This window comes from Rattus norvegicus, chromosome 7 (genome assembly GCF_021556685.1).
Source record: "Rattus norvegicus strain SHRSP/BbbUtx chromosome 7, alternate assembly SHRSP_T2T, whole genome shotgun sequence".
Taxonomy (NCBI): domain Eukaryota; kingdom Metazoa; phylum Chordata; class Mammalia; order Rodentia; family Muridae; genus Rattus; species Rattus norvegicus.
Window position 1 is genome coordinate 38,107,444 of NC_141540.1, and position 27,996 is coordinate 38,135,439.

General features: G+C 43.0%; 1 protein-coding gene across 2 annotated transcripts; it reads right to left on the reverse strand.

The window, feature by feature from the left end:
- On the reverse strand, window positions 1–27,985 carry Metap2 (methionyl aminopeptidase 2). 2 transcript variants are annotated; one of them, NM_022539.2, is given in 11 exon segments: window positions 1–1,028; window positions 1,577–1,692; window positions 2,147–2,250; window positions 4,486–4,582; window positions 8,537–8,631; window positions 9,647–9,828; window positions 11,028–11,189; window positions 18,832–18,934; window positions 19,336–19,401; window positions 25,755–25,862; window positions 27,709–27,985. In NM_022539.2, coding segments are annotated over 11 exon segments (1,437 nt in total). In that variant the 5' UTR covers window positions 27,860–27,985; the 3' UTR covers window positions 1–775.
- Between the last annotated feature and the right edge of the window lie 11 nt (window positions 27,986–27,996).

Here is a 27,996-nt window from a genome sequence, read left to right on the forward strand (position 1 = left end):
TATTTTGCTTGTGGCTTTAATGTTGATTTGGTTTTCTAATGTGGAATACATATATGGGTTAAGGGATATTTACTACATCAAGGTTTTCCAGTTGGCACAATGTTTCCTCCCACGATGCTTAAATCAGTACATCTTCCTATGAGAGGTGGGGGAGACATTTTAAATATGCTTCTACAAAACACATTCCTCAACTGCACTCATTCCTGCCTGCTTCATACACATGAAGACCTTGTAGCCACCATGCCTGAAGAGAATCTGCGGTATCTGCTGTATGCACAGTCAGATAACACCATCCACACTCAAGCTGCTTTCTGTTTAGAATTACAATCGTAGACATTAAAATGTGGCTCTCAGATCTGAAAATGTCTTTATTTTTTAGAAAATGGATTCCAGGAAGGTTAAAAAGCAATACCAGAGGGCATAGGTGCAGAACTGGATGTATGTAGTCATTCAAAGCATCCAAGTAAGAATATGGCAATATAAATATCCAAAAAGCATCTCTTAGGTCTTCAAAACAAAACGTTTAAGTAATTCCTAACTAGTGAGCAGTACAGCATTTCCTAGACGGGAGAAACAGTTAACAGTAAAGTCTTGAAAGCCTTTTCCTTGGTTAATTACATGTAGACAGTTTGGCTTTGATCAAACTCCTTTAAACATGGATAACGGCATTACACAGGTCCACTGTTAAAACAGACATGTTGCAAATTACTTGTGGTATAATGTGTTCCAACAAAGCTTAGAAAATAAAGACGTTGAGTTGGCTTTGGACTAAGTTTTAATAGTCATCTCCTCTGCTGACAACTTCTTTACAGGTTGGGCGCAGCAGTATGGTATGTTCAAACTGTGCTGTGTATGATCCTTTAATGTCACAGAGTGGTGGATATGGATCTACAATGCCCAAGTCACACAGGTTCTTCAGAGCCATTAAGTATTTACTTTCTCCCAAGCGATCCAGCCACCTTCGGCAGAAGGCAAGGGTACCAAAGTTTTCATTGATGACATTCAACAAGTGTTTTGTTCTTGGAAGCCTAAAAGGAGAAAAGTGAAGACAGTTGGCGAAAGAGTTAACTAACCAATCTACCCATTATAAAAAATCCATGCTGTATCTGCACCTGGAGTCTGAGCTTGAAGCATGTATTGTTCTTTCACTAACAGTAAGGGGTATGCAATGGCTGGAAGACATGGCTGTGGAGCATGAAGATCACCTTATGTGTGCTAAGTTCCTAGACAGAGAACAAGTTCACAGGGGACGACAACCTGTGAAAGCATGAATCCTACCTATAGTCAACCTCTGTAAAGAGTGAAAAACACAAAGTCAACTGGGATAGGTCACTACCAACAAGAAAAGCATTATGATCCCAAACCTAGGACTGCCAGGAAGTAAGGGCATCATCATCAGAGACTGGGTTTGGACTCCTCTCTCCACCATTTAAGCCAGGGTAAAGATACCGGGGCCATCTGTCTGCTGTGCTACAGACACCGACTAAATCACTGCTCAGACGGCAGACTCGTGACATCACAGACGCGCCGCCTGACAGACAGGCTGGAAGAAGATGCTCATGAGTTAAGTCCTCACCTTATTGGCACGTGTCCCACATCAAAATTTTTCATGTAGTGTGAACATTCCATATCGTCATGAACCACGCCCTTCCCTGTGCTACCAAAGGTCTCAATGGCATACACCTCTCCTTCCTAAAAAAAAAAAAAAAAAAAAAAAGAACGAAAACACACACATGAGAACTAATCAATTTCCCATGAAATAAAGCAGCAGTAACATTAAACATACTTCCTGTCTCCTCAGCACCTCTGACCATCAGATAGCCCTAATCAAATACAGACTTTATATAGGTGGATCCTAGTTCATCTATACCCCAATGTTTCCTAAGACACCAGCACTGAGGACATTCTTAATAAATCCCTATGCTCAGTAAATACCACACTGACCCCATTTTCATAAGCACAGCAAACCGAATATGAATTATAAGCTTATTTTGTTCAGTATTCATTTAGATGAGAGTTAGTTTAGAACAAAGTGTCATGGCTTTTCACAGAAGTCTAAGAGATGGACTGGGGTGGAGGGCGGACAGTGACAGTGACACCTTCTAGCACGAACAATGCCCTTGTTAGCAAGGGGTTACTCACATACCTCCATCCTTGTAGCTTCCCCTCCTTTCACAATGGGCACTGTTTTTCCAGCATGAATTCTATATGGCCCAATTGAATGTCCATTTAAGTTACGTATGGGTTTCACTGTCATAATAAAGAAGTAATTATTGTTAAGGATCTCTCAAGGATAAGCATTTAAATTTTACCCTTTGGTACAGACTGAGTGTTTATCCAAAAGAAGACACTAAGAGTGGTGGCACACATTTTTAAATCCCAGTACTTGGGAGGCAGAGGCAGGTGAATCTCAAAAATCAAATCTAGCTAAATCAAAGCTAGCCTAGTCTACCCCTATTGAGTTCTAGGCTACCCAGGGCTACACAGTGAGTCCCTATTCTAGAAAGAAATGAAGGGGAGGCGGGAAGGAAAAGTAGTTTAAGTGTGAAAGAAGGCTGGAGAGGAGGCAACTGTTTTAAGCCCAGCACCCACACCAGGTGGCTCACAACCAGCCCCAGAGGATTCAATGCCTGCCGGCCTCCACACACACCTGTGTTCATTTGCACACACCTACCGTCTCACACGTGTCATTTTCAAATTACCAAAGAGAACATTAAGGGAGGAATGGAAGGAAAAATAGTAAGTGATAGATACCATATGGAAATAAGAACAACCTTAAGGACAAAAACTATGGCTCTAAACCTAAAGATAATGTGAAGGGTGAGGGCACCGTCAAACAAACCTTAGATGTAGATTTTACTATTTCAAATGCTACAAAAACAGACTCTAAACTCAATTTTCTGCAACCAATGAGTAAGTCACACAATAGAACATTACTCAAAAATTGAAACAAAGCAAGACATAGTTTAAAAAGTGGAATGAGCAATAATGAATGTTTAAGACTTCAGAGACAGACATCTTACATGTTTCCATGTGTGCACTGGTGCAAACCTGATGCACAACTGCTACTTAAGAGTATGTGATTGGGGGGTTGGGGATTTAGCTCAGTGGTAGAGCGCTTGCCTAGGAAGCACAAGGTCCTGGGTTCAGTTCCCAGCTCCGAAAAAAAGAACCAAAAAAAAGAGTATGTGATTGGGGGCTGGAGAGATGGCTCAGTGGTTGAGAGCACTGACTGCTCTTCCAGAGGTCCTGAGTTCAAATCCCAGCAACCACATGGTGGCTTGCAACCATCTATAATGAGATCTGATGCCCTCTGAAGATAGCTACAGTATATTTACATACATAAAACCAATAAATCTTTAAGAGAAGCAAATGCCAACACTTTAGCACTCGTGACTCTGGCTCACTAGAGACTGCTGCTGCAACAGGAGCGGGTAGAGGGGACTGGTATGGCATGCTCTCTAAACGTCCTGTTTGGAAGGTGGCCCCAGTGCAGTGAAGTGAGGAGGTAGAACAGTGGCTCCTGCTGTTTTGACAGGTGCGAGTAAGGAGCAAAAATTAAGCCCCGGGCTGGAAAGCTCTCTCAAGAGATGATGTTACCCAACTTCAACTGAAAAGTTAAATTTTATACTTTGTGTATTTCAATGTTAATTATGTTCCACAATATTAAAAGGCTTAGAAAATCTAGCTCTGTAGAATTTGATACTATAGAATATTAGTAAGAAGCCACCTTTCAAGAGCAAAATTACATATCAAGATTTTAAAAAGCTAAAAAATTAACAATGAAATCATGACAAGTTTAGTGGGATAACAAGAGAAAAATATTAGATTTTTTAATAAAACTACTTATCAGCTAAATGTGTATTAAAATTTATACAGCATTACTCTAAGACTTAGCCAAGTTCGATCTCAGTACCACAGGCACCAGGCCAGGGGCAAATACTCAGGAGGCAGAGGCAGCATCAACTGGTCTTCCTCAGCGCTGGGGAAACATTAAGTCTCTGTGACAGGAAAGGTTCTTTTTAACTCTTATTCACTTGGCCTTAATACGACTTGGTTACTTTCTCCATTTTGTTGTGCAAGCACTGTCTTCTTCAGTCTACTCCTCAGTCTCCCCCAACTTTAGGACGTTTAGAACAGCATTAGGGGGAAGGAGGAATGTGGCTAGCAGATGGTCAGACAGACTGGGGTTGAGGACTACAAGGACAGCAAAAGCACCAGAAAGCACCAAGTGACCCCAGGAAAAAACCTCAAACAGCGCAGCTGAAAGAGACTAAAGGGCAGACTAGGAGTTAAATGGCCTCCAAATTCGGAACTTGGTTCAGAAGAAACAAGTAGGAGAATCACCAGTGAGACTCTGGCCCCTCTCATCCTCAGTGTCCCAGAGCGCTGAGGTCAAGTTCAGATGCCATGGGGTCCCAGAGAGCTCCTGCGGTGCCCCTCCACACTCTGCAGCTGACCCAAAGACCTGTGTCAAGGACTTACCTTGGTAGGTCTTCCCATCTATTTCCACTTCATAGGACTCCATAACTTCTTGAATGGCCTCGCCGACATCACAGAGACGGACGTCAATCCCCGCACACTAAAACCAATATAAAAACCAATACATTTAAAGTGTGCACTTAATGCTTTCCAGTAAAGGACAATCAGAAAAGCTAGTCTGCATATACTACATATATAAAATATCATGAAATGGATGTTAAACACAAGATTAGACCCAAATTTTCTTTCCCTGTAAGAAGTTACAGGTGTGGTTTATTAAATGTAAGGAAACAATAAACTATAGTGGGTGGTGACGGTTGGAAAGACGGCTCAGCAGGTAACAGTCTACTCCTACTGCAGAGGAAGCCTTGCTATGAACGAAGAAGCCACATGACACTAACAACTCTACTCCAGTCCAGAGGATGTGATGCCCTCATCCAGCCTCCAAGGGCACTGCACACCTGGGGTGTACTCAATGCAGGAAAAGCCCACCACACACATACAAATACCTGTAAGCATTTATACTCAGGAACACCAGCAATCGCTGCATAGACAAAAAGGCGCTGGTACAATCTGATGTAGTTGCGGGACTCTTGGAGTCTGTCATCCTAAAACCCTGGGGAAATCAATCCTGACCTTATGTAACAATTATGATACTGATTCTCAGTAGCACTGCTCAACCCCAGAGGGATAAACAACGTAAGGCAGACATAGTGATGTATGCCTGGAGTTCTATACACTCAGAAGATGGAAGGAGAAAGAAAGCCTGAGTTAGAGGCAGCCAACGCAACATAATCTGTCTGTCTCTCTCTCTCTCTCACACACACACCACACACACACACACACACACACACGCTCTCTCACTCTCTCTCTCCTCCACTCCCCTAATCTCAATCTCAATATCTCTCTCTCTCTCTCTCTCTCTCTCTCTCTCTCTCTCTCTCGGAATACAAGGGCAGTTCTGCAAATAGAACATCAATATAAACACATCATGAGAGAACGACATATAATTCAATTGGATATACATTTGGAATAGAATTTTTGATATAAAGACAATTAAGAATAGAAAGGCTACCCTCAAAAGAAAAGCCACAGAAAAAGCCTACAACAAATATGGCTGCCGAAACATTTCCTCTAAGGTAAGAAACAAGCTAAAGGAGGACTCTTGGTTTTATTTAACACATGACTGAATGTTCTATCCAGAACAATTAAGCAAGAAAACAAAATAAACAATTGCAAACAAATAGTAAAGTGAGGAAAAAAAATCTCTCAAGCGGGTTGATAATTGCAGGTGATCTCTAACGATTACACAACAGGGGTTTTTTTTTTGGACCCTCCCAGTGCTGAGACCCTTCACTACCGTTCCTCAGCGTGGTGATCCCCAACCTAGCATTGCTCTCATTGCTACTGTTAGGAAGCATAATGTAAAATCAGATATGTAACCCTGTCAAAGTGTCACTGAACCCCCAAAGGTACCCAAAGTCACAAGCTGAGACCCACTGGCTAGAACCACACCCAGCAGTTCAGAGCCCTGAGCCAAATGCAGGTTAAAGCACAGACTTGGCTCCCAGCACCCAAGGTGGCTAACAACCACATTAATCCAGTTCCAGGGATCTAATCTCTTGTTGGCCTCTGAGGGCACTCACTGTACATATGTGGGACACATACATACATGTGGCAAAATACCCATCCATACCCCAACCCCCAATCTAAAGTGACCCACAATTAAAAAACTCTCACAGCAAACAGACAAAAGCCTCATGAAACTGGATCTGACAGCGATTGCTTACATATCAAAGGCAACAAAAGAAAAAACCAAAATTGTACTTCATATAACTACAACATTCTGTGTACCAAACAGTATCAACATAATAAAGTCAACCTTAGAAAATATTGGCACATCACATGTAGGATATAGGACTGAGACCCATAATATAAAGAGAACTCTGGAAACTCAGCAATGAAACAACCAAGGAGTTGGTGTGCATATGTCAACAAATGCACATGAGGGTAAACTAACATAGAAAAGAAACAAAACCTAACTACTAGGGGGATAAGGAAGGACGGAAACACAACTGACGCACGAGTTAATACCCTTTCAAAGAGAACACAGGCAACTGCTGTACAGGAATTTAGTGCAGAAACAGGTTTACTGTGGCAAGAGATCACATCCAAAGACCTTGAGGTCTGTGTGATCCAGCTGGAATGCAGACACACCACACACCTTTAATCCTCCTGACTGAACAGACATTCCCTTAGTCCCAAAAAGTGAGGGAAAGTTAGTTTGTAAAAGGAAGCTTCAAAGTGGTATCCAGTTGACAGACAAAGTGATAAATCAATAAAAGATCAGTCAGAATAAGATATGCCCGACTCTCATGAGGAACGGACAGGGAAGCTACTTAAGGGAGGGAAGGAGAGGAAGAGAGCGGGGAGGGAGGGAAGGAGAATGAGGAAGAGAGAGAGGGAGGGAGGGAAAGGGGGGAAGAGAGGGAGAGAGACTGTGTGTGTGTGTGTCAGTTTTCCTGGGACAGGTGTACAGAGAGGTTGAGAGAACAAGCTAGTCACAGATGACGAGAGAATGAGCCAGGTAACATGGAGTTGGAAGATCAAAACACGGCTGGAGTTAGTGTGAGGCCAAGCACAGCATTCAGAGATGCTGGGTAATTGCTCAGCTGGGAGAGGAGTTTGAGGCAGAGCAGCTGAGTTGAACCAGCCAGCCAGAGTTCAGAAAGAGCTAGAAGGGGTGAGCTTATTTAGATGGAAGTCTCAGAAGCTGGAAACATTCTGGGTTTACATTAGATGGTACAAAGGCTAGAAGCTTCCAGGACTAGGGAGACAGTAAACCTCCAAAAATTCCTTTACAAACTGATTTTCTAACTCTAAGTGGATCTTTCATTTTTGGTGGTAGATAAACGGTCAATAATAGCTAAAGTATAAACTTCAGTGGGAAGCCCTATGGCATCCTTTCTGAGTGGTTAGTAAACTGCACAGAACTTAGTCAAGCTGCAAGTCTTTGGGTCTGCTTAACTTTTATTTGCAACTTTTTAAAAAATAACATTTAACAAAACCAAACCAAACCAAAGGTACTGAATAGGTAACAGGCAAACGCACAATGAATTATTAGCACACGAAAAGCCACTCCTCACACCAGGGGACTGCAAGTCACAATTACAGAGACACTGTCTCACACCTATCAGGATGACTAGACCAAGTGAGTGGTACAGAGCAAGTGTTAGGACTGTCCTGCGCTGCTGGGGGAATGACTAAGTGTGGCAGCTCTCTATGAATACACAAGCAATGCAGGATGGGAGCTTCTATGGAGTATGTATGCACACTAAGACGCAAACTGTGTGAGGGAAAGGCCAGTGCTTCAGGGCCCAGCACAGACACTTGGGAGGGCAGTGAAAATTCTGCAAAACTCACAGAATGTATAACTAGAGTGAACCCTAATGCAGACTGTGGACTTCAATGCTGTGATGTGCCAACGCTTATCAAACGACTCTGAAAAATGCACTTTGTTGGAGATATCGGCAGTAGACATGTTTGTCAACAGAGTTTATATATGGGGAATTTCCCTGTCTTCTGCTCAGTTCTGCTGTGCGCATAAAACTGTTCTAAAAACAAACTAGCAACAAAAAAGGTAACAATAATAAAAATAAACAGCCAATTTCACAGGCAAAAAGAGATTCAAACCCTTATGTAACTACATCTGTTAGAACTGCTGGTACAGGGCTGGAGAGATAGTGCGGTGGTTAAGAGCACTGACTGCTCTTCCAGAGGTCCTGAGTTCAATTCCCAGCAACCATATGGTGGCTCACAACCATCTGTAATGGGATCTGATGCCCTCTTCTGGTGTGTCTGAGGACAGCTACAGTGTACTTATATACATAAAATAAATAAACGCATATTAAAAAAAAAACAAAAACTGCTGGTACAGTATGCTACTATGTTCACCTACGATCCCAAGGCCAATGAATAATATATCACAGACATCAAGACAATCTATGAGGACACTCAAAATTATGTTGCTAAATGGTGCTTATAGTACACATACCTTTATTCCAGTATTGGTGGCATCTTTTACAGCTTTTAATAATATGTCATATTTGGGATTAAAAGTAACAGTAAAAGCACAATCAATTATTCTACCTGAAAGAGAAAAAATTTACCTTTAAGTTTACTTAGCTGTTAAATGATTTATTTCCTTTACAGAACTTCCTACTAACCTTTCTAGTTAAAAGAACTATGGGCTCAAAGGAAGGCAGTATTCCAAATCCCAGAAATTATTCAGAATCAAAAAGGCCAAAAGTAGCAGCTACTCAATGACTCAGAATAAACTTGTACTATGAGTTACTACACACAGCTCAATTCCGCACGTCACAGACAAGCCAATAAACAGAAATGAAAGCAGCAGCATGAGCGGAGGACAGAAATGAAAGCAGCAGCATGAGCGGAGGACAGAAATGAAAGCAGCGGCATGAGCGGAGGACAGAAATGAAAGCAGCGGCATGAGCGGAGGAAACCCACAGCCTCAAAACCCTCCACAGCGTCACGAATCCAGTGCTTAATCTACACTCACTTTCTTGCCTGTTAAGTAAGAGTCTCGAGATACTTTTGATATTAGTTTAAGGGAATTTAGATCAAACAGCTCTACAAATACAATCTTGTCCTTTAAAGTCTCATGTATCCCAGCAGCCTGGCCTCAAATCGCTAGTAGCCTAGGACGACCCTGACTCATGCCCATTTCCTTCCTAAAAGACAGTGCTTCCCTGTGCAGCTCTGGCTGACCTGTAATGTGCTCTGGAGATCAGATAGGCCTTGACCTCACAGTGGACACCACCAAACCTGTACCCCTTTAAAAAAAAGAGAGAGAGAGAGAGAGCCATGGTTTCCCCATGTGGCCTGGCTACTCTAGAATTCTATGTGGATCAGACAGGACTCAAGCTCAGACATCTTTGCCAACTTAGGAAAGTGCTGGGATTAAAGGGACCAAGCCACCATGCCTGGCTTCCAGCTCCTCACCACCAAGTGCAATACTGGACACTGAGCTATATACCTCGCCCTGGTCAAAAATTCTGTATTTGAATATATTGTGTATAAAACAATGTCCTGAATGGGAAAATGTGTACAACATATGAAAACGATGGGACTTCCCCAGACTCACCACTTATATGCGTTCCAAAGTCGATCTTACAGATGTCGTCGTACTGTAAGACTGTCGTGTCACCAGCATTGGGAGTGTAATGTGCAGCACAGTTGTTGAGAGAACACCCAGTGGGAAAGGCCAGGCCTGCATTTAACCCATTCTCCTTTATGAGCTTTCGGGAACAGTCTTCCAACTTCTCACTGAAAGACAGGATTGGTTTGCAGATTCATACCTTACACCTGGACTTTCTGAGAGTGAACAACTAATTGTGCAATGCGGAGCTCACCCTAGAGACAAGGAGATGTCTGCCACCCCAAGCTCGGGGAATCCCTACTCTGAACTTCAGTTACAAACAAATCTCCAAGTTTCAACGTACACCAGATCTGAGCTGCCACAAACTGCACGCCTTGTACACATGTGTACACACACATTTTCACTGTAAGTGCCTGGGTGCGCATGTGCTGCCTGCATGTATGTCTATGTACCAGCTGCATGCCTGGTGCTGAAAGAGGCCAGAAAAAGCATGAGGTCCCCTCTACGGAGTTACGACATGTGTGAGCTGCCAGGTGGCACTGGAAATTTTACCCAGGCCATATCGAAGACAAGCCAGTGCTCTCTTAACCACTGAGCCATTTCTCCAGTCTCATAGTGTGCATTTTAAAAATTATTTAAATAAGAATTATCTTCTCTGCTAATCATTTAATAAGGTAAGAAGAAGAATTTTACTCATTTCCTCACTACATTACATTTTGCGTCTACACAGTTTCTGGGCTGGAGAAATGGCTCAGTGGTTTAGAGCACTGACTGCTCTTCCAAAACTGCTGAGTTCAATTCCCAGCAACCACGTGGTGGCTCACAACCATCTGTAATGAAACCTGATGCCCTCTTCTGGTGTGTCTGACGACAGTGACAGTGTACTCATACACATAAAACAAATAAAATCTTTTAAAAAAGAATTTCTACTTCTTAATATGGATTACTAGTAGTAAATAAATGATTTCCAGAGAGAAAATTAGTCACTACTGTATAGAAGCACATCCAAATAGAAATGTACACCAAACATGGCTTGTGTGCAAATGTATGTGTGCTTCACGGTTCTCCTTGTAAGAGAGCAAAACTGAGGAGATACAGAATCTCTACCTAAGATAAAGATTTTAATAGCAAAAGACTAATAACAGTCAATTTTAACTAGGAAGACAGTCAGGACTAAAATGAACACCTTCCCTGACTCCTTAAAAAGACAGGGTCCACTAAATAGCCCTGGCTGGCAGGAATTCTCCATGTGACCCAGACTGACCTCCAACTCAGAGGCCCACCCTACTGTAGGAGTAAAGTTGTGGCCCACCAAGCCTAGTCCAAACTCCTCTTTTTAATGCTTTGCGGCATGTGCTCCTCTTACCATATTTCTATCATTGTCATCCCAGGCTTGATCCAGCTCATGACGTATTTCCTAACTTGCCGGTGTGCTTCGGCAGCTTCTCGGAAGTCGTTCCAAATCTCCTCACTAGCCTGGTCTAGCGCCTTTTTCTCTTCACTTGTGGTTCTCCAAGCAGCTGTCCGCCTTTGGAATAGGCACAGCATAGTATGAGTCATTTACGAAACTTCACAAGAATAGAGAAATTAAAAAATATGCCAAGCAATGTAAAGCATTTCAAATATTCTCGGTTTTTATATATTTACAAAATTTTTAAATATTCAAAGCCACATGCTTACAATTAATCCACTTACATGGAGCCTGTCTAAGATTTTTACAGGAAACAAAACCCTCATGTTCAGGTTTCATTCCTAACCAGAAGGACTAATAATTTTTTACTAACAAAAAATGGCAAAGAGAACCAGAAATATGAGAATTCAGAAATGAAGCAGGTGTTGTCTGTAGGTGAGGTCTTCCTTGATTGCACGTGAGGAACACCTACATAAGCCATCACAGGAGTCCAGAAACCAACAGTGAAACAGCACCTTCCCATGTCCCCTGGAAACTGCTCCCAGAAACCTCTAACCCTCTATTCTGTGGGCAACAAGACTGCCTGCCCTGGTATCAAATGCTGTTACACTTATGTAGAAACCATACACAAACCCTCCCCAGACTCTTTAAAACTCCTAACACAAGGTAAATGCTGCCTCGGGCTGAAGCTGTATTGTTTTAGAAAGTCTAAACTATTTATAAAATATTGTCTGCACAAGTCAAGTGTGGGGCCCATAACTATGCCTAAAATCCCAGCCCTTAGGAGGCCGAGGCAGAAGATTACCACAAATCTGACACCAGTCAGGGATACTAGGTGAGTTTCAGGTTAGGCCTGAGGTACACGGTAAGATCCCATCTCAAACAAACAAACAAAAAAAAGTCAAAACAAAGTAAAAGAACCAAAAAACCTCCCACACAAAACTAAACATACAAACCCCCCCTAAGTCTGCATCTAGTCAGTGAGATTCATTTTGGGGTGGGTGGGGGGCTGGGGGTCGTCGCTCTCGAAACTCTAGCTTTGTGTAGGTTTTCTGGGCCTTTGCTGCCTCCAGTCAAGGATTCTCCCCTCTTTTGAGGGCCTGTGATCTACCCTGACGACTGGCCTCTTGATTCTCTGAGTCCTCCCACACTGCAGTGCTCTAGGGGTTTGTACGCATGCCCGATCCAAGACTAAGCCACGACTAAGCAGCATGTTTTCAAAAGCATTAACTATTTCAGGATGAATTAGTTTTAGAAATTTGCTATAATCTTCCCTTATTCTTTATTGTTGTCATGACAGGCTATCACTATGTAGCTAGCCCTGGCTATTCTGAAACTCACTGTATAGACCACGCTGGCCTTGAACTCAGATCTACCTCCCTTGCCCCTCAAGTGCTGGGAATAAAGCCATTTTCCACTATACCTAGCTTACTTTCATTCTTTTTTTCTTTTAAATTTTATATTTATGAGTGTTTTGGCTGCATGCATGTTTCTGTACCTCCTGTGTGCCTGGTCTGGTAACCAGAAGCCAAAAAATGGTGTGAGATCCTCTGGAACTGGAGTTACAGACAGCTGTAAGGTGCCATGTGGGCGCTGAGAGTTAAACCTGGGTCCCAGGGAAGAGCCAGAGTGCTTTTGAGCATGAGGCGTCTCTCCCTCTAGTTCTAGACTCTCACACTGCACAGAACGTGTGCACCTCAGTGGCACTAGCTCACTCAAGTGACAAGTTACTCCTTCAAGGACTTACATGTTTCTGTCCCAACTAGTGACTCCCAGACCAGTCTGCAGATAAATCCACCCTGGTGCCGCTTTCTGACTGAGACTGTGCTGCGACCTAGCTATACATATTTGTTTACATATAGTCTACAGCTTACCTGGGTGTGGAGTGTGTGCATGTGTGGGGTCGGAGGTCAACATCAGGCATCTTCCTCTACCTATGGCTCTCTTAGCTTTTGAGACAGGGTTTCTCACTAGAACTGAAGCTTAGAAACTGAGAACGACTACTAGCCCTGGGGATCAGAACATTGGAATTACAGGTGTATGCCACATCTGACTTCTTATGTAGTACTAGGGATCCACACTCAAGCCCTCATGACGTGGGTCTCACTCAAGGGCCTTGCATGTACTAGGAAAGAACATTTCCTGAGCAACGCGGCCAGTCCTCCAGATTCTTTCATCATATAAAACTACTAACACTCCAGGCCAAATACCGCATGGCCCATCACAGGTCACACAACCGCTCTCAAGCATTGGACTTTAGTCAGCACCACCTCAAGGTGCTCTGGCTCCTCATTGCAGTGCCCAGCCTGCTGCTGCTGCCGCCGCCGCCAATCAGCACCCAGGGCCTCAAACTTCCTACGAAGGCCAAAGGAAATGGCCTGCTTGACAAAACAATACTGCACTCGAGCTCGACAGAAACTTCTTAGGCTTATCTTTCTGTTTGGAAACATATGCTATCTACTGGTGTGACCAAATAAAACAGTAAATGAAATCAGGTTTAATTTATCAGAGCAGCATAAGAGTACCTTAAAAACCTTACTAGAGATAATTACAGTATATAATTCATCTTTGACATTTCCTCAATTTCTTCTCCTCATCTCTCACCTGTCAAGTACAGCTATGTCCAGTTTTAACCATGGGGAGTGGGGGTGGGGACCCAGGGACTTATGCATGGAGGGCAGGCATTCCACCAACTGAGCTACATCCACCCTAACAGTGGACATAGTGGGTGGGAAATAAAAGTAAAAATCAAAAGACTAAAGGTGAAAACAAAACAAAAGAACTGGAACAACAAACGAACAAACACAGAGGGGTTACTGGCATAGTCCTGTCATCCCAGCAAAGGCAGAAGAGCTCTGTGAGTTTAAGGCCAGCCTGAATTAAACAGTTCTACCACGGCTTGAACTATACAGTAAGACCCTGCGTCCCAAATAAACAAAGTAAGTAAATAAATATCAAATAAAATAAAAGACCAGGGGCTGGGGATTTAGCTCAGTGGTAGAGCGCTTACCTAGGAAGCGCAAGGCCCTGGGTTCGGTCCCCAGCTCCGAAAAAAAGAACCAAAAAAAATAAATAAATAAAATAAAATAAAATAAAATAAAATACCAAAGATGTCTGAATACCAATTTGAAGAAGTCATATTTTGTTATTGTTGTTTGAAACTCACTCTGTAGACCAGCTGGCCTCGAACTCAAAGATCCACCTGCCTCTGTCCTCTACGTGGTGGGATTAAAACTATGAGTACCACGTGTGGCATTATTTTTGAACCCAGTACATGGAAACTTAAAAGCCAATCATTTGCATTTTAAGGCACTATGTATGTCACAAATGCCTTTAACCTCAAAATAATAAAGTATGAAGGGAAGTAAAATCCCCATCTCTGAGAATCAGTCAAGAGTAAACCACAGTTTACATCTTCAACTAGGAATAATGTATAAGTGAGTCCTGTTGGGTAAGAAGACTCATCTTCTGGGGAAATATTAATGTCAAGGGGATGTTTACTCTGTACTTTGTAATGAAGCTGACTGACAGAACACAAGCACACGGGGTGTTAGGATAACTCAGAGGGAGTGGCTGGAGTACAAGGGTGTGCCTAGGATTCCAAAAGACCCAGACTGCCTGGGAGCTACAAAAAGGAAACATTATCTTAACAAAACCTGCCCAGCATTATGGCACACATTCATTGATAAACACAGGCAGGCGGATTTCTCAGTGAGTTTGAGATCAGTCTGCCCTATTTAGTGAATTATGGAAGGACAAGCTACAGCACAGTGAGGTCCCCAAAGCAACAGACAACAGAGGGGGAGGGAGAAAATAGAGATGCTATGCCCAGCAGGTAAAGCGCTTACTATGGAAGCATCAGACCTGAGCTTGGATCCCCAGCACTGACTGAAAAGCCCAGTGTGGGGATGGACGCGCACCTGCCACCTCAACAGCGAGGTACAGGGCTGGCTGGCAAACTCCAGTCAGTGAGAATGACCCTATCTCCAGAATAAAGCAGAAAGCCAAGGAGGAAGACACCGGACATTGACCTTTGGTCTCCACACATACAAACCGGTTTACATGTGCATATACACATTCAGACAATGAATGGGGAGGGTGGGTGGAATGGGGGTGTCACTAAGTGCTCAGACAGGGTGAGACTGACAAGCCAGCTTGACAACACTTAAGCGGACTTGTAGTGTGATGTGGCCTAAATGATTGATCTGGCCCTAGGTTTGTGTACTCCAAACATAGCCTAAACTCATTTATACCTAATTACAGATTATAGACATAACCAAAGTTTACTAGCGCAAGGGAAAACAGGAGTCTTAAAACTAATTTGTTAATTTGTTAAAGGAGTAAAATGGGGGAAAACAGAAAGGGAAAGGATTCTAAATACACACTATACATTTACATAATATGGGGAGGTCACTGACAGTTTCCTTAGATGCAATCATTAGGAGACTGCATTTATGAGGTGACGCTCCAATCACTAAGTCAGTATCTAGCACTTATCTTTAAACACTCCAGTGACAGAAAAGACTGAGCCCGTTGGGGACTGGGGTTGGACACCATGAAAACATTAGATCCACAGCATAGAGGACAAATGTGGACTGTTTGGTATCACTGGTGAGGGAGACTTTATCACCATACACCAGCAGTGTTCCCAGGTGCTTCTTGTCTGTTTCTCTTCATTACATTTATGTTATGGCGTGTGTGGGTGCATGCATGACATGATACACACATGAAGTTACAGGACAATTTAAGGACTCACTCACTGACCCTTCCCAATCACGGGGCTTGGCACAGGTGCCGTCCTGCTCGCCACCTTGTGGGCACATGTATTCCCAGGTATTTATAATGTGCATACGTATGTAGCAAGAGGAAACACCAAGTGGTTTTTAACTTGCTGACCAATCAACAAAGTATCTATTTTTATCTATTTTCTTCCCTTTATCATTTCCTAAGCAATATATATCACCTATAAAATTAACAGCTGCCACTCAAGACTGCTTATGACATTTAGAAGGAAGCTTATCCAACTTCAGAAATCAAAATCCAATTTTTAAATCCAGTTCCATTCTGGCAAAATACTCATACGTGTAAAAAACAAAAATAAATCTCAAAATAGTTAAAAACCACCAAAGGCAGGCCTTGTATACAGGTCAGTGGTAGACATATGGGATAGCGTTCACTCGGCTCTAATCCCAGCACGCAGGATGCAGGCGCGGGTGGGTTACACAGGGGCTCCAGAGTGAGCATCACCAGGGTAGAGTTACACTGAGACACTGTCTCCCAAGAGGACCAGCCAGATGGCTCAGTGGGGAAAGATGCTTGCCACCGAGCTTCCTGACTGAGTTCAATCACCAGACTAATTCTCAGGAACTGTCCTCTCACTCCCACACCCAGGTACACAGTGCCTGCCTTTCCTCTCCCCACACAAATGCAAAACAAAGCCAACAGCTAGAGGATGCCCAAATCACTAACAGTGTAATTACTGTAAACTGTTGCTCAAGTCTACAATCTCACTCCTGGAAACTATTTCATAATAATAAAATTATCCATAATGATGATGAGATGTACTACCTAGTCACCTAAAATGTTTATTATAAAAGATAACAGTGGCAAAAACATAGGAGACAAATTAAATGCTCATCAATTAGAAGAATGAGAGGGAAAATGATACACTTATAGCACTGAATACTAAAGCCATTCAAAAGAATAACAAGTTATTCTTCTAACTTGGAGGGACTTCCAAGATCTAATACTGAATCAGAATGGGTGGGAAAAAATGCTTAGATTTTTTTTAAATATAAAAATTATATAAAAATATAAAATAAATGAGCAAACACATCCCTCATATAAACAGACACAAAAGTACACATATATGAGCATAGAAAAATACAGAAGGCTACCTGCTAGGTGGTTAACATGGGTCTGGAAGGAAGGGAAAGAAGAGGGAACAAGCAAAATAAAAAAAAAAATAATTAAAAGATTATATTTGAAAATAAGTGTGATCACATCATATGTACTATGAGAGTTTATGTAATCAATGTAAATTACATGTATTTAGGACATTTTAAGGCAGGAACCATAACAGATGAAGTCAAAGAAAAGATGTCTGTATCATAAAATTTTAGAATTTTGTAGATTCCCTAACAGTACTCCTATCTGGGAATGAGGGAGGTGAATTTTTAATAACATTTATTCATTCCAATGTTTATAAGCCAATGGAACAATGCTACAGTAGAAGCTTTCTTAACCAAGTATCCACACGCTGTACAAAGCACTGCGTCCGAGTCTTTAAGGCACACCTTACGAATCCATTACTGGCCTCGGGGCTTTATGTCTGTCACTCGCTGCAGAGCAGTCTAGAAGTGTCCACTTTATGGACGAGGAACTAAAAGTATAGGCATAGGTTCCCTGCCCGTGTCACAAAGCCAACTCAAGTGTCAGAGGTGAGATTCAGATGCAGCTTCCAGGTTCTAGCCATCATGTAATGAATTCTTGGGCTGACCATCTGAAAACCCTTAAAGAACACTTCTAGTATCCCGTGAGTGTGCCCAAACCCGTTGTCATCTGTGTAACTATAGTCACCAACGTACATGCATAAGCACATTAGGAACTGCTTCTGTGAGGCTTCAACAACTACTCTGAAAAGCTTCGATGAAAGGGATCGTCTCTAAAGCGTGCGAGTGGGGCTGGACTGGCTCAGCAGGTGGCACTGCTGCTGCTCTCTGCAGAGGACGTGGTTCGGTTCCCAGCACCCACAGGAGGCTCACCACTATTTGTAATTCCTGCTTCAAGAGATCTAAAGCCCTCTTCTGACTCTCACAGACAGCAGCATGCACGTGGTACATATACATACATGCAGGCAAAACACTCATACACATACAATAAAATAAATACATCTTAGAGAAGTTAAAAATGTTTTCTTGTCAAATTAAGTCCAGGGAAGAACTGTTGGGAGCAAGCAGGATGGTAACGCAGGTAATTACAAAAAGTCCCACCTCTGAAACCCACGTAAAGGTGGAAGGAGAGCTGACTTAAAACTCCACGGGTATGTGCATGCACACACACAAGCACACGCTTTTAACTTAAAAAGGAAGAACAGAGAGCGCTAAGGAGAGGCCTCAGTAACTAAAAGGCTAAGTCAGGTTTGAGGAGCTAAGTTCAGATCCTCAGCACCCAAGGAACAGCAGTGTGTGTGGGGGTGGGCCTCTAAAGCCCAGTGCCGCAGGGTGCAGACAGGCAGGCCCAGAGGATCACAACAGCCAAAAACACAAGCTCTAGGTTCAGGGAGAGACAGATACTTACTCCGCCCCCACACGTGCTCATCAACTATCCATGTTTTCAGGGGAAAATGTCACACCAAGCACACATCCACTCATCACTTTGCTCATCTTCCCAGAAACCCAAAATGAATTAACAGATAAAAGCATCGCGAACATTTTATGAAGGAAAAAAGTGCGATCTAATGCAAATCCATGCTAAAAGACTAAGAGGAAAACAAGTAAGCCAACCTTTGTCTGTAAGACTTTGCTTTTTTTGTTTTTTTTTTTTTTGTTTTTTTTAAACACCCACCTTCACATACTGTTTTGATTAACCAACCTGTTACTGGTCCCAATTATTTTGGGTAAGAAGTCTTCTACTGTATTTTCTTTGCAACAAGTCACAAACTTTTAGTAAAATTGCAAATTTCTGTGAAAGTTAAAGTGGCTTTGGCAGTGAGCTACAGTTGTCAAATCAAACGGGAAGCTTGTTTTACGGTTCTTACCCATCTTGGGTGGGTGGGTATTCACACTCTTGTCCTTTGGGAAATACACCATTAGGATACAGGTCACATATTGGAACTGAGGGAGGGTCTGTTTGAACTCTTGCTGTGAGATACAAATATTCAGTTATACTATCTACAGAAACAATAAAACAACCACATGTGAACAGTACAGTATACAAGTTATTAATTAATAAAACCTTACCATACTCACACCTTAAATTATGGGGCTTCTCATTAAGCATTTCTCCAAAATCTAGTCACTTCAAAGCTAGTCAGCACAGGAATGCTCTCCCTGCTGCCCTCTGCAGAATTACTAAGTATGCAAGGGTAGCCAACCATGCTAACGATCCTGAGGCTAACAGCTAAAGACAATGCCCACGACTGCTAATCCAAGCTCTCGTTTGTCCCTCTGACATGGATCACGATCTAAAGCAAGTTCTAATGTCCTCCTCAAACCCAGGGTACTAGTCACTGCCAACCTAACAAGACTCGTAAGACACTAACGTCCTCTCTTCTTCTTCTTCTTTTTCTTCTTCTTCCCAGCTGCACCATCACCATCACCATCTCCATCTGAGGAAACAATTCAAATGCACTCATTTAAACCACAGAGAAATTAAGTGCCTCCTCACAGCACTGATCATGTTCACTCAATACTCTAAGGTTTTTTTTTCATGTTTCTAGAGTTAAGATTCAGGTGTGACATTAAAAACACTAGCAATTTTTACTTTGAATTACTCTTTAACAACTGCTGAGTAAAATACATATTTTAATTTTTTCTTTCTTTTTGTTTTGTTTGTTTTTCCAGACAGGGCTTCTCTGTGCAGCTCTGCCTGTCCTGGAGCTCACTCTATAGACTGGAATGGCCTGGTCCCAGAGATCCTCTGCCTTCCAAATGCTGGGACTAAAGGCTTGTGCTACAACTGCTGGCTTAATGTCTGTTTTAATAGTTATTGGAGAAAAAGAGCTCTAGGTCAAATCGTATGCAAAAATTAATATGCATATATACATTGTCTAGGTTCACAGGTTTCAATCTCAAAAGGGCTACATAGGGTCATGCCAGAAATCTCAACACTTGGAAGGATGAATTTCAAGCCAGGTTACTGCTTCAAAGAAACAAAACACTCCAACAGTGCTCAGAAATGAGACTTAACTTACAAAACACCCAACTCTGACCACAAATCAGTGCTATGAAATAGGGATATAAGCAAGAGGTCCTCTAGAGTAAGTACACGTTGATGATCTAACCATATGCTCCGCAAGTTATCATTAAACCACCCAGTGATCAGTCATTTTAGAGAGCCATACCTAAGAAACAATGTCAGGTGGCTAGGGGCGGCTCAGCAGTTAAGAGCACTCACTGGCTACTTTTCTGAGGAACTGGGTTCAATTCCCAGCACCTACATGGCAACTCACAACTGTTAACTTTAGTTCCAGAGATCTGTTGCCTGATGCCCTCTTCTAGACTCCGCCCACAGGCACCAGGCACATACATGGTACACAGACATACATTCAAGCAAAACACACCCCCACACACAATTTTTTTTAAAAGTCAAATGACCAGTTTTCTTTTTGAAGCATATCCCTTTAAATCCTGGATTTGTAAGACAGTCATTATTAAAAAGGTTTCCTTACCATTCTACCATCTTCTAATTAGTCACACAAAACTTGCTATCATTGATTTACAATGATACCTTTTTACCTGTGGTTAAGTTCCGCAGTGACAAGAATGTGGAAAATGCAATCTACTAAAAATGTCCTTTTAGTTTATTCCTTTCCTTTATTTAACAGAAGCAGAGTGGAAGGAGAGTTTCTAGTTCATTACATTCAATTATAGGACATTTGTAGGCCCACTACAGAGTATGATAAAAACACTAATATTGGGTAAAGTGCCCAACATAAAAATATTTCACAATACACAACTTTTGATGTCCTTTATAAGACTGGATTCACGGGGTTGGGGATTTATCTCAGTGGTAGAGCGCTTGCCTAGCTAGGCAAGCGCAAGGCCCTGGGTTTGGTCCCCAGCTCTGAAAAAAAGAAAAAAGAAAAAAAAAAAAGACTGGATTCACAAAGCCTCTGTCGTTCCAATAATGGTGTTTGTTAGGTGCCAAGCAATAGGCACAGAGAATAAAGCAAGGCAGGCTGTGCGCTGGGCAATCACCTAATACCTGGTACACAGCTTCAAACACTAACCCAAAGCAAAGACTTCAAGATTCTTCAGCAATATTACAGATAACTAAAAGTCTTCCCAGCTATGTGAACTTGAAGGTTATTAGTTTCTTTCTACAGGGACTTCTTAAGCTTTAAATGGGACAGTAAAACCATCCCCTAATAAAAAGCTCTTTCTTTGATCTTCAATAGCCCCTTAACTCAATGCCCTATGTGTGACTCACAGACACTCTTTAGCTCCTAACAGGATGCCACCAGAGCCAGGATCTGAATACTGATATATGCTTCTGGTTCTAACCATTTTAATAAACTAAAATTTACATTTTTGCATGTCATTTGTCCTTGCTAACAACCCAAGATATTCCTAACAAAGACTACTTCATCATTAATACTATACCCAGCTCAGTGGTTATTTGCTGAATTGACAACAGAAGTCCATGTGTAAAAAAAGCACCCAGGGAGTGCACCTAGTGACCAGAGTACACTTGTTCAGCATGAACTAAGACCAAGTTAAGCACCAAGAAAGTGCAAGCAGGATGAGAAGGTTCAGGACATCCTTAGTTACATAGCAAGTCTGAGGCCAGCCTGGGCTACAGGAGATGCTGTCTCTGAAAAATTATTAATTTAATCCTCACTTTATTTAAAAATGATTAAGGAATACTTAGATGTAGCAGTTAGAAATGTACAAAACCTCTTAAAAAGAAAATCTTGGTGAACTTAAAGACAGAGGTTGAATTTTATGGAGAGTTAAATGCCATTAAAATTAAACTTTGAACTGCAAGCAATGCCATCAGCAGAGTGGAGTGGCGTTATCACAAACAAGAAAATACTTATAAAACACACATCCAGAACACACAAAAACAACAGCTCAGTGGCAATCAAATAGAAGACCAGCACAGGTGCTTCAAAATGCCATGTGCAAAGCAGTAAAGACCAGACAATATGCTCCTCCCATGAACTGCAAAGCACAGTGACTGACACTGCACACTTGGCACAGAGGCTGTAATTCAAGGCTGACATTATCAGTGTCTTACAAGGGAACTGGCAACGGAGAGTACTCATGCTGACTGAATGGTCAGTAGAAGACAATTCCAGTTTCTGTCTCTTTTTCTTTTTGAGACAGGATCTCACTATGTGGGCCTACTGTTCTAGAATTCACCATGTAGAGCAGACTGCATCTACCTCTGCCTCTGCTTCCCTGGTGCTGGGATTAAAGGCGTATGTCAGAACCCCTGACTTGGCGGTTCCTTATGAGGTATAGCACTGTTATCTGAGAGTGGGGTAGCTTGTAAAGGCTGACAGAACACCAAAGGGCCTTTCTACTCCTAGGCATTTATCCAGACAAATGAAAACACATCTGCACAAAGTCGTGTATATAAATGACTGCATTAGCATGCACCTTAATCAAAAAACACAACAGCTGTAATTAGTAAACAGACAGGCAAAATCTGGAATACCACTTAGCAATAAAAAGAAATGCATTAATGATTTCTGAAAAGGAATATGAACAACTGAATGACTGTCAAAACTATTAAGTAGGTGCTAGGCTATGTCCCTCCCATTAGGTAAGAAAGCTTGCTACATAAGCCCAAGAGTTCAAATCCGCAGCATCCATGGAAAAGTCCAGCATAGCTGCCTATGCCCATACCTCAGCACTGTGGGACAGACAGGCAACATGGGTGCTCCAGCAAGCCTAGCTGAAGACGTGGGCTAAAGGTTCAGTGAGAGTCTCAAGAAAATGAGGCCAGAGAGCCAGACACGCACTGTCCTCTGGTCGCCATACTCAGATCTGTGCTGTGGTAAGGTTACACATCTGCACGTTGTTTCTAGACCCACCCATCTGTAAACTTTAAAAGTAAATATTATTTTAAACAACTTGTTTGTTTATGAGCTCAACTTGCAATTTCTTTAACGTTTTTTGGCAGTGATGCCCTCCTATGAGAACATGCCTCTCATAAAGAGTCTCCTTTCTAGAAAGAAGAAGAGAGAACACAAGAAAAAGAACTGCTGCGGTGCCCCAGTTCCTACTCTCCGGGTGTGAATACCCACAGTCTTTAGCCATGCTCAAATGGTGGCCTTGTGTGCTGCCCTGTCAGCCCACAGAAGGAAACAGCATTGAAAGCACTTAATGAAGAGGATGGGAGCCCTCCCAATACACATGGTCTGGGTGAAAAGCAAATACTGAATGAAAGCTGGCGCAGTGCACGTCTGTTATGCTAACATTCAGGAAGCTGGAGCAGGAAGATCCTGAGGTCAAAGCCAGCCTCACCTACACAAGATCTGCCTCAAATATAAGACAAAAATGATTTAATGAGTAACCTCAGGCACATTGCCACATGACCACAGATTAACTTTTCCCACTGGTTCTCAACAATTTCAAGTTCAATGCATCTAACGTCAGATCTATAATCTTCTTCCTTGTATGCAATCAACCTTAATCTCTAAACTCTCCCTGATTTCATTACTTCAATCAGGAACATCCTACCGCCCACACTCAAAACCCTGGGACACACTACCTTCCTGTTCCTCTATGGCTCCTCCATTAACCCTCTCTCCCTTCCATCCCTACTGACAACAGCCAGCTTAAACAGTCATCACCACATGCACAGCCAATTGCTAAGTGGCCTCAGAAATGATCTTGACTTTCTTTCCTGTCTCTCCTCAGGCTCTCTCCAAGAATCCTCTCATTTTCACTGTTGGTTTTCTCTTCTCTCCTCTTCGTCTTGAGATAGGGTCTCACTATGTAGACCAGGCTAGCAACAAGAAGAGATCTGCCTGCCTCTGCCTTCCATGTACTAAGCTCCATGTGGATGTAATTAAGCCTAATGCTTCCAAGGAGAGGAGCATCAAATAGTAGCATGCACAGAGTGCCTTTCCTCCTCTGTATTTTGTCTCTCAACCACACTAACCAGTTTTTATTTAAAAGAAAATTTCTGAAATGTCCATTTTTTCACCCCCCACCCAGGTTTATTCATAAGAGAGGCCAGGCATGGTTGTCTGTGCCTTGGTTATTGCTCTTGTGGAAGCAGAGGCAGGAGTCGTCTCCCTCAACCTTAGTGGGTAGAGGCACTTACTGTCAAGCCTGAGAGCCGGAGTTTGAGCCTAGGGTCTCACATGGTGAGAGAGGACCAACTCCATCCAGCTATAGCCAGGTTCCACACATGCAGCACCAGCACCCATGCACACACACAATAACTAAATGTATTTAAAACCTTCACATCATCTTGATTCTGATTGTCAAAATCAATTAGGAAAGTATTTAACTCAAACTGGGAGAGAACTATCAATCTAAATTCTAGTCTCCTTTTCAGTGTCAATGAGATTCAGGCAACTTAGTAGGTGAAGAACAAGGCTGCACACAGTGAGACACAGCAGCCTATCGTATTACCTACAGTCTGCAGATCCCTTTCTTAGTAAAGCTACAACCTGAAGCAAGACAGAAATCGAGGTCTGCTTAAGGAAGAGGAAATGCTAATGGCTTCTTGAAGGCAGTGAGCCCAGCTTCCCAGAGAAAAAGGAAAAACTAACTATTCAAACAACCGTACCCAGCTGGTACTTGGAAAGCATAGCCTGTAGGCTGGCATCCCGAAGGGAGAACTGCTGCCGGCAGCAGACAGCCCGGAACCCAGAGAACGGGAAAGCCCACTTACTCCTGGGCCAATCCCCTCTTCCTCCACTGCTCTACTGACAGCATCAAGTCCTAGAATTCTAACAATTCCTGTAAAAGCAATCTCACAGTACCCAGATCCACTTAAGGTCAGGAACACGGGAGCACGTGCAGCTAGGCATGATGAAACCCGCTCTGCTACAGACAGGAGGAGGAACAGGCTCTGCATAAGGTGCTTTCTAACTCCCATACTACGCCAGATGCACGAGCCACACCACTTCAGGCCCATCCCATAACCGCTGCGTGTGTGTGTGTGTGTGTGTGTGTGTGTGTGTGTGTGTGTGTGTGTATCTCCTAATTATGGAATGGGCCATAATGTGGCTAATGTGTAGAAATATTAATACTTACATGGTACACACACACACACACACACACACACACACACACACACACACACAACGGCATCTACTTCAGCTGGTTTTGTGAGATTAAAAAGAGAAGTCATATGAATGTACCCTAGATAGATAGCACACAGTAGCTGTTCAGTACATATTCAAATGAACCGTTTCTAATCTAATATCATACTCACCCAGCACTTGGCCTTCCGCCAAGTACAGATCTAAAAAGTTGAAATCCTGCTATTTAAGCAAGCATTCAACACAGCCAAGGGGTTGCTAATACCTGTTTCCTTTTACCTGTGACATTAATTAAATTCCAATCAAATGGTAGGCAATTAAAAGATGGAAAGGTAAACACTTTCCTTAATTAATGTCACATTTTTCAGGGCTGGAGAGAGAGCACTTGATACTCCTACAGAGGACCAGGGTTTGGTTCTTAGCACCCACACCAGGCAGCTCAGAACTGCCTGTAACTCCAGCTCGAAGAATGCAACACCCCTTTTGTGGACTCGGAAGGTACTAGCAGCAATGTTATGCACTTACGTGCCAGCACTCGCTCAGACACATGAAATGAAAAATAGTTTTAAAAAAAGAAGAATATTGGGGTTGGGGATTTAGCTCAGCGGTAGAGCGCTTGCCTAGCGAGCACAAGGCCCTGGGTTCGGTCCCCAGCTCCGGGGAAAAAAAAAAAAAAAGAAGAATATTGCACTTTCTGTCTTGTCTCACCAAGGACCACATTCAGTGCCCACCTTCATCGTCATCATCTTTCTCTTTCTCCTCCAGTGCTTGTCTCTCCAACTGTTTTGCTACTTCGTCCACTGAGGTTCCCGATTCTTTATCAAGTTCTTGTTGCCCTGCTGTTCAAACAAAACAGGACAATTCAAACACAACAAAGAACTTCTCCACACTTGAACATATTTTAATGATCCTGTACAGTTCACAGATCCTTTCACAACTGGCAGCACGGGAAACTAAACAGAAGCATTATTATTTGTTCAAGCGCAGGGAGAAAACTACCATACCAAAGTAGTCCTGTCTACTCAAGTCACCCAGGGGAATCTACTATACATGAGAGGACCTGCAGGATAAACAGAAACATAAGTTGATTCCTATCCTTAAGCAGTTTACCCTTAAAGAAGTTTTAAGAATTACATGACGACAAATATTTTAATTACTACACATATATACAAAACAGGCAAAACAGCTGAAGGCCTTAGGAAGAAGAGGATTCATTACACACCAACCAGCTGGACAAAAAAAAAAAAAATACTAGACAGGGAAAGACAATCCATTACTAAAACTCCATTACTAAAACGCAACTCTGTAACCATCTAAGCCACCTGAAAGTGATCATATCAATCTGTAGGAGCTCTGTACCCACGCTGGCTACTAAAGGAAAATTCCCACCGAGACACAACTTAAAAACATTAGGAATAGGCAAGTGGATCTCTGAGAATTGGAGGCCAGCCCCGACCCCGTCTGTTGGGTAGAAGGGTGGGATTCCAGAACAGCCATGGATGCATAGTGAAACCCTGTCCCAAGGAACTAAAACTGCCAGATACAGTGATGTACACCTTTGATCCCAGCACTCTGGAGGCAGAGACAGGAGACTCTCTGAGTTCAGGATCTTCTAAACCAGTTCCAACCACGGCTACACACAGGAAGCCTTGTCTCAAAACAAACAAACAATCCTATAAGCCAATAGTTTGTTGCTTACCTTCAAGGGCAAACTGCAGAGTTCAGAGTGTACTGAATGCCCACAGAGCCACATAAGAATGCCTCTAGATTAAATTCTGCTCTAGGAAAAGTCTACAAAGATACGACTTTTACTTTCACTCCCATCTCTAACCGCCAAATTTCTCAAGTATGTAGAAAAAGCCCTCTCCACTTTCTCTTAACTCTTTATCCGATGGCCCTTAAGTATGAACAGGTAAAAACAGAGGTGGTTGTGAAACAAAAACTTCTCAAGACAAGACACGTTTCTGGTTAACTTGGTCCAAATGTAAACATGCAGCTGGCTGTCACGGAATTAAGATTATTACCAGCTGGGAAAATTCATTCATAGTTGTAGACTACCCTGTCTGCACTGCATGCCAAGTGGCATCAAAATTCAAGCCTGTGAGCCCTAAAGCTTGACCATGCTGCAAGATTAAGCACCTCAAAATTTGCACCACCGTCCGGTGACATAACCTGTAAGGACCCTGACTCATAGACGAAGACCTCTAATCGGCAATCCGAAGCTAAAGCCCTAGTGTAAATGCGGATGATACATAGGGAAGACGCACCGTCCCGGCAATATGCTCCAATACCCCACCCCCAACCCTCGACAAAAATAGGTAGGTCCAGCAACCAGGCCGCAAGTAGGGTCAGAAGGGATTTTGCGGCGGTGTCCAAACCCGCGCTGAGGGTGGTGGAGTGAATCTTGTGCATGTTTCAGGTCCGTGTCACTGTCTGCGTGGGAGCTGGGTTCGCGCTCTGAGACCCTAGGGCTACCATTCGGGAAGCGGAGGCACTCTCATCCCCCACACCCTCCCACCATTTCTGAGCAGCCGCGGCACGGAAAGCCACCCATGCCACTCCGTCAGGCCTGGAGATTTAATAAAGGCCAGAACTCCGGGTTCCCATCCCCGGGAACCCCTGCCGGGCCCGAGCCAAGTCGTTCGGCCATTCCTGGCAGGGACTGCGAAAACACGACTCCTTTACCTGACACAGCCCCTTTGCCCTTCTTCTTCTTCCGTCTTTTCTTCTTGGCGGCTTCCTCGGCCGTGCTGGAGGTTCCCTCTTCCCTGTCGTCTGGATCCAGGTCGCCATTCAGGTGGCCCCCGAAAGACGATGCCTCTTCCACGCCCGCCATGTTGCCCGAGAGGGAAAGAGAGAGAGAAGAAGAGAGAGAGAAAGAGGGAGCGAGAACGAGCGGCGAGGGCCCGCTCCTTCTTCACCCACCTCCACCAGCGACGCCGGAAGCCGCGCTCGATGGTCGGGGCGCAGGGA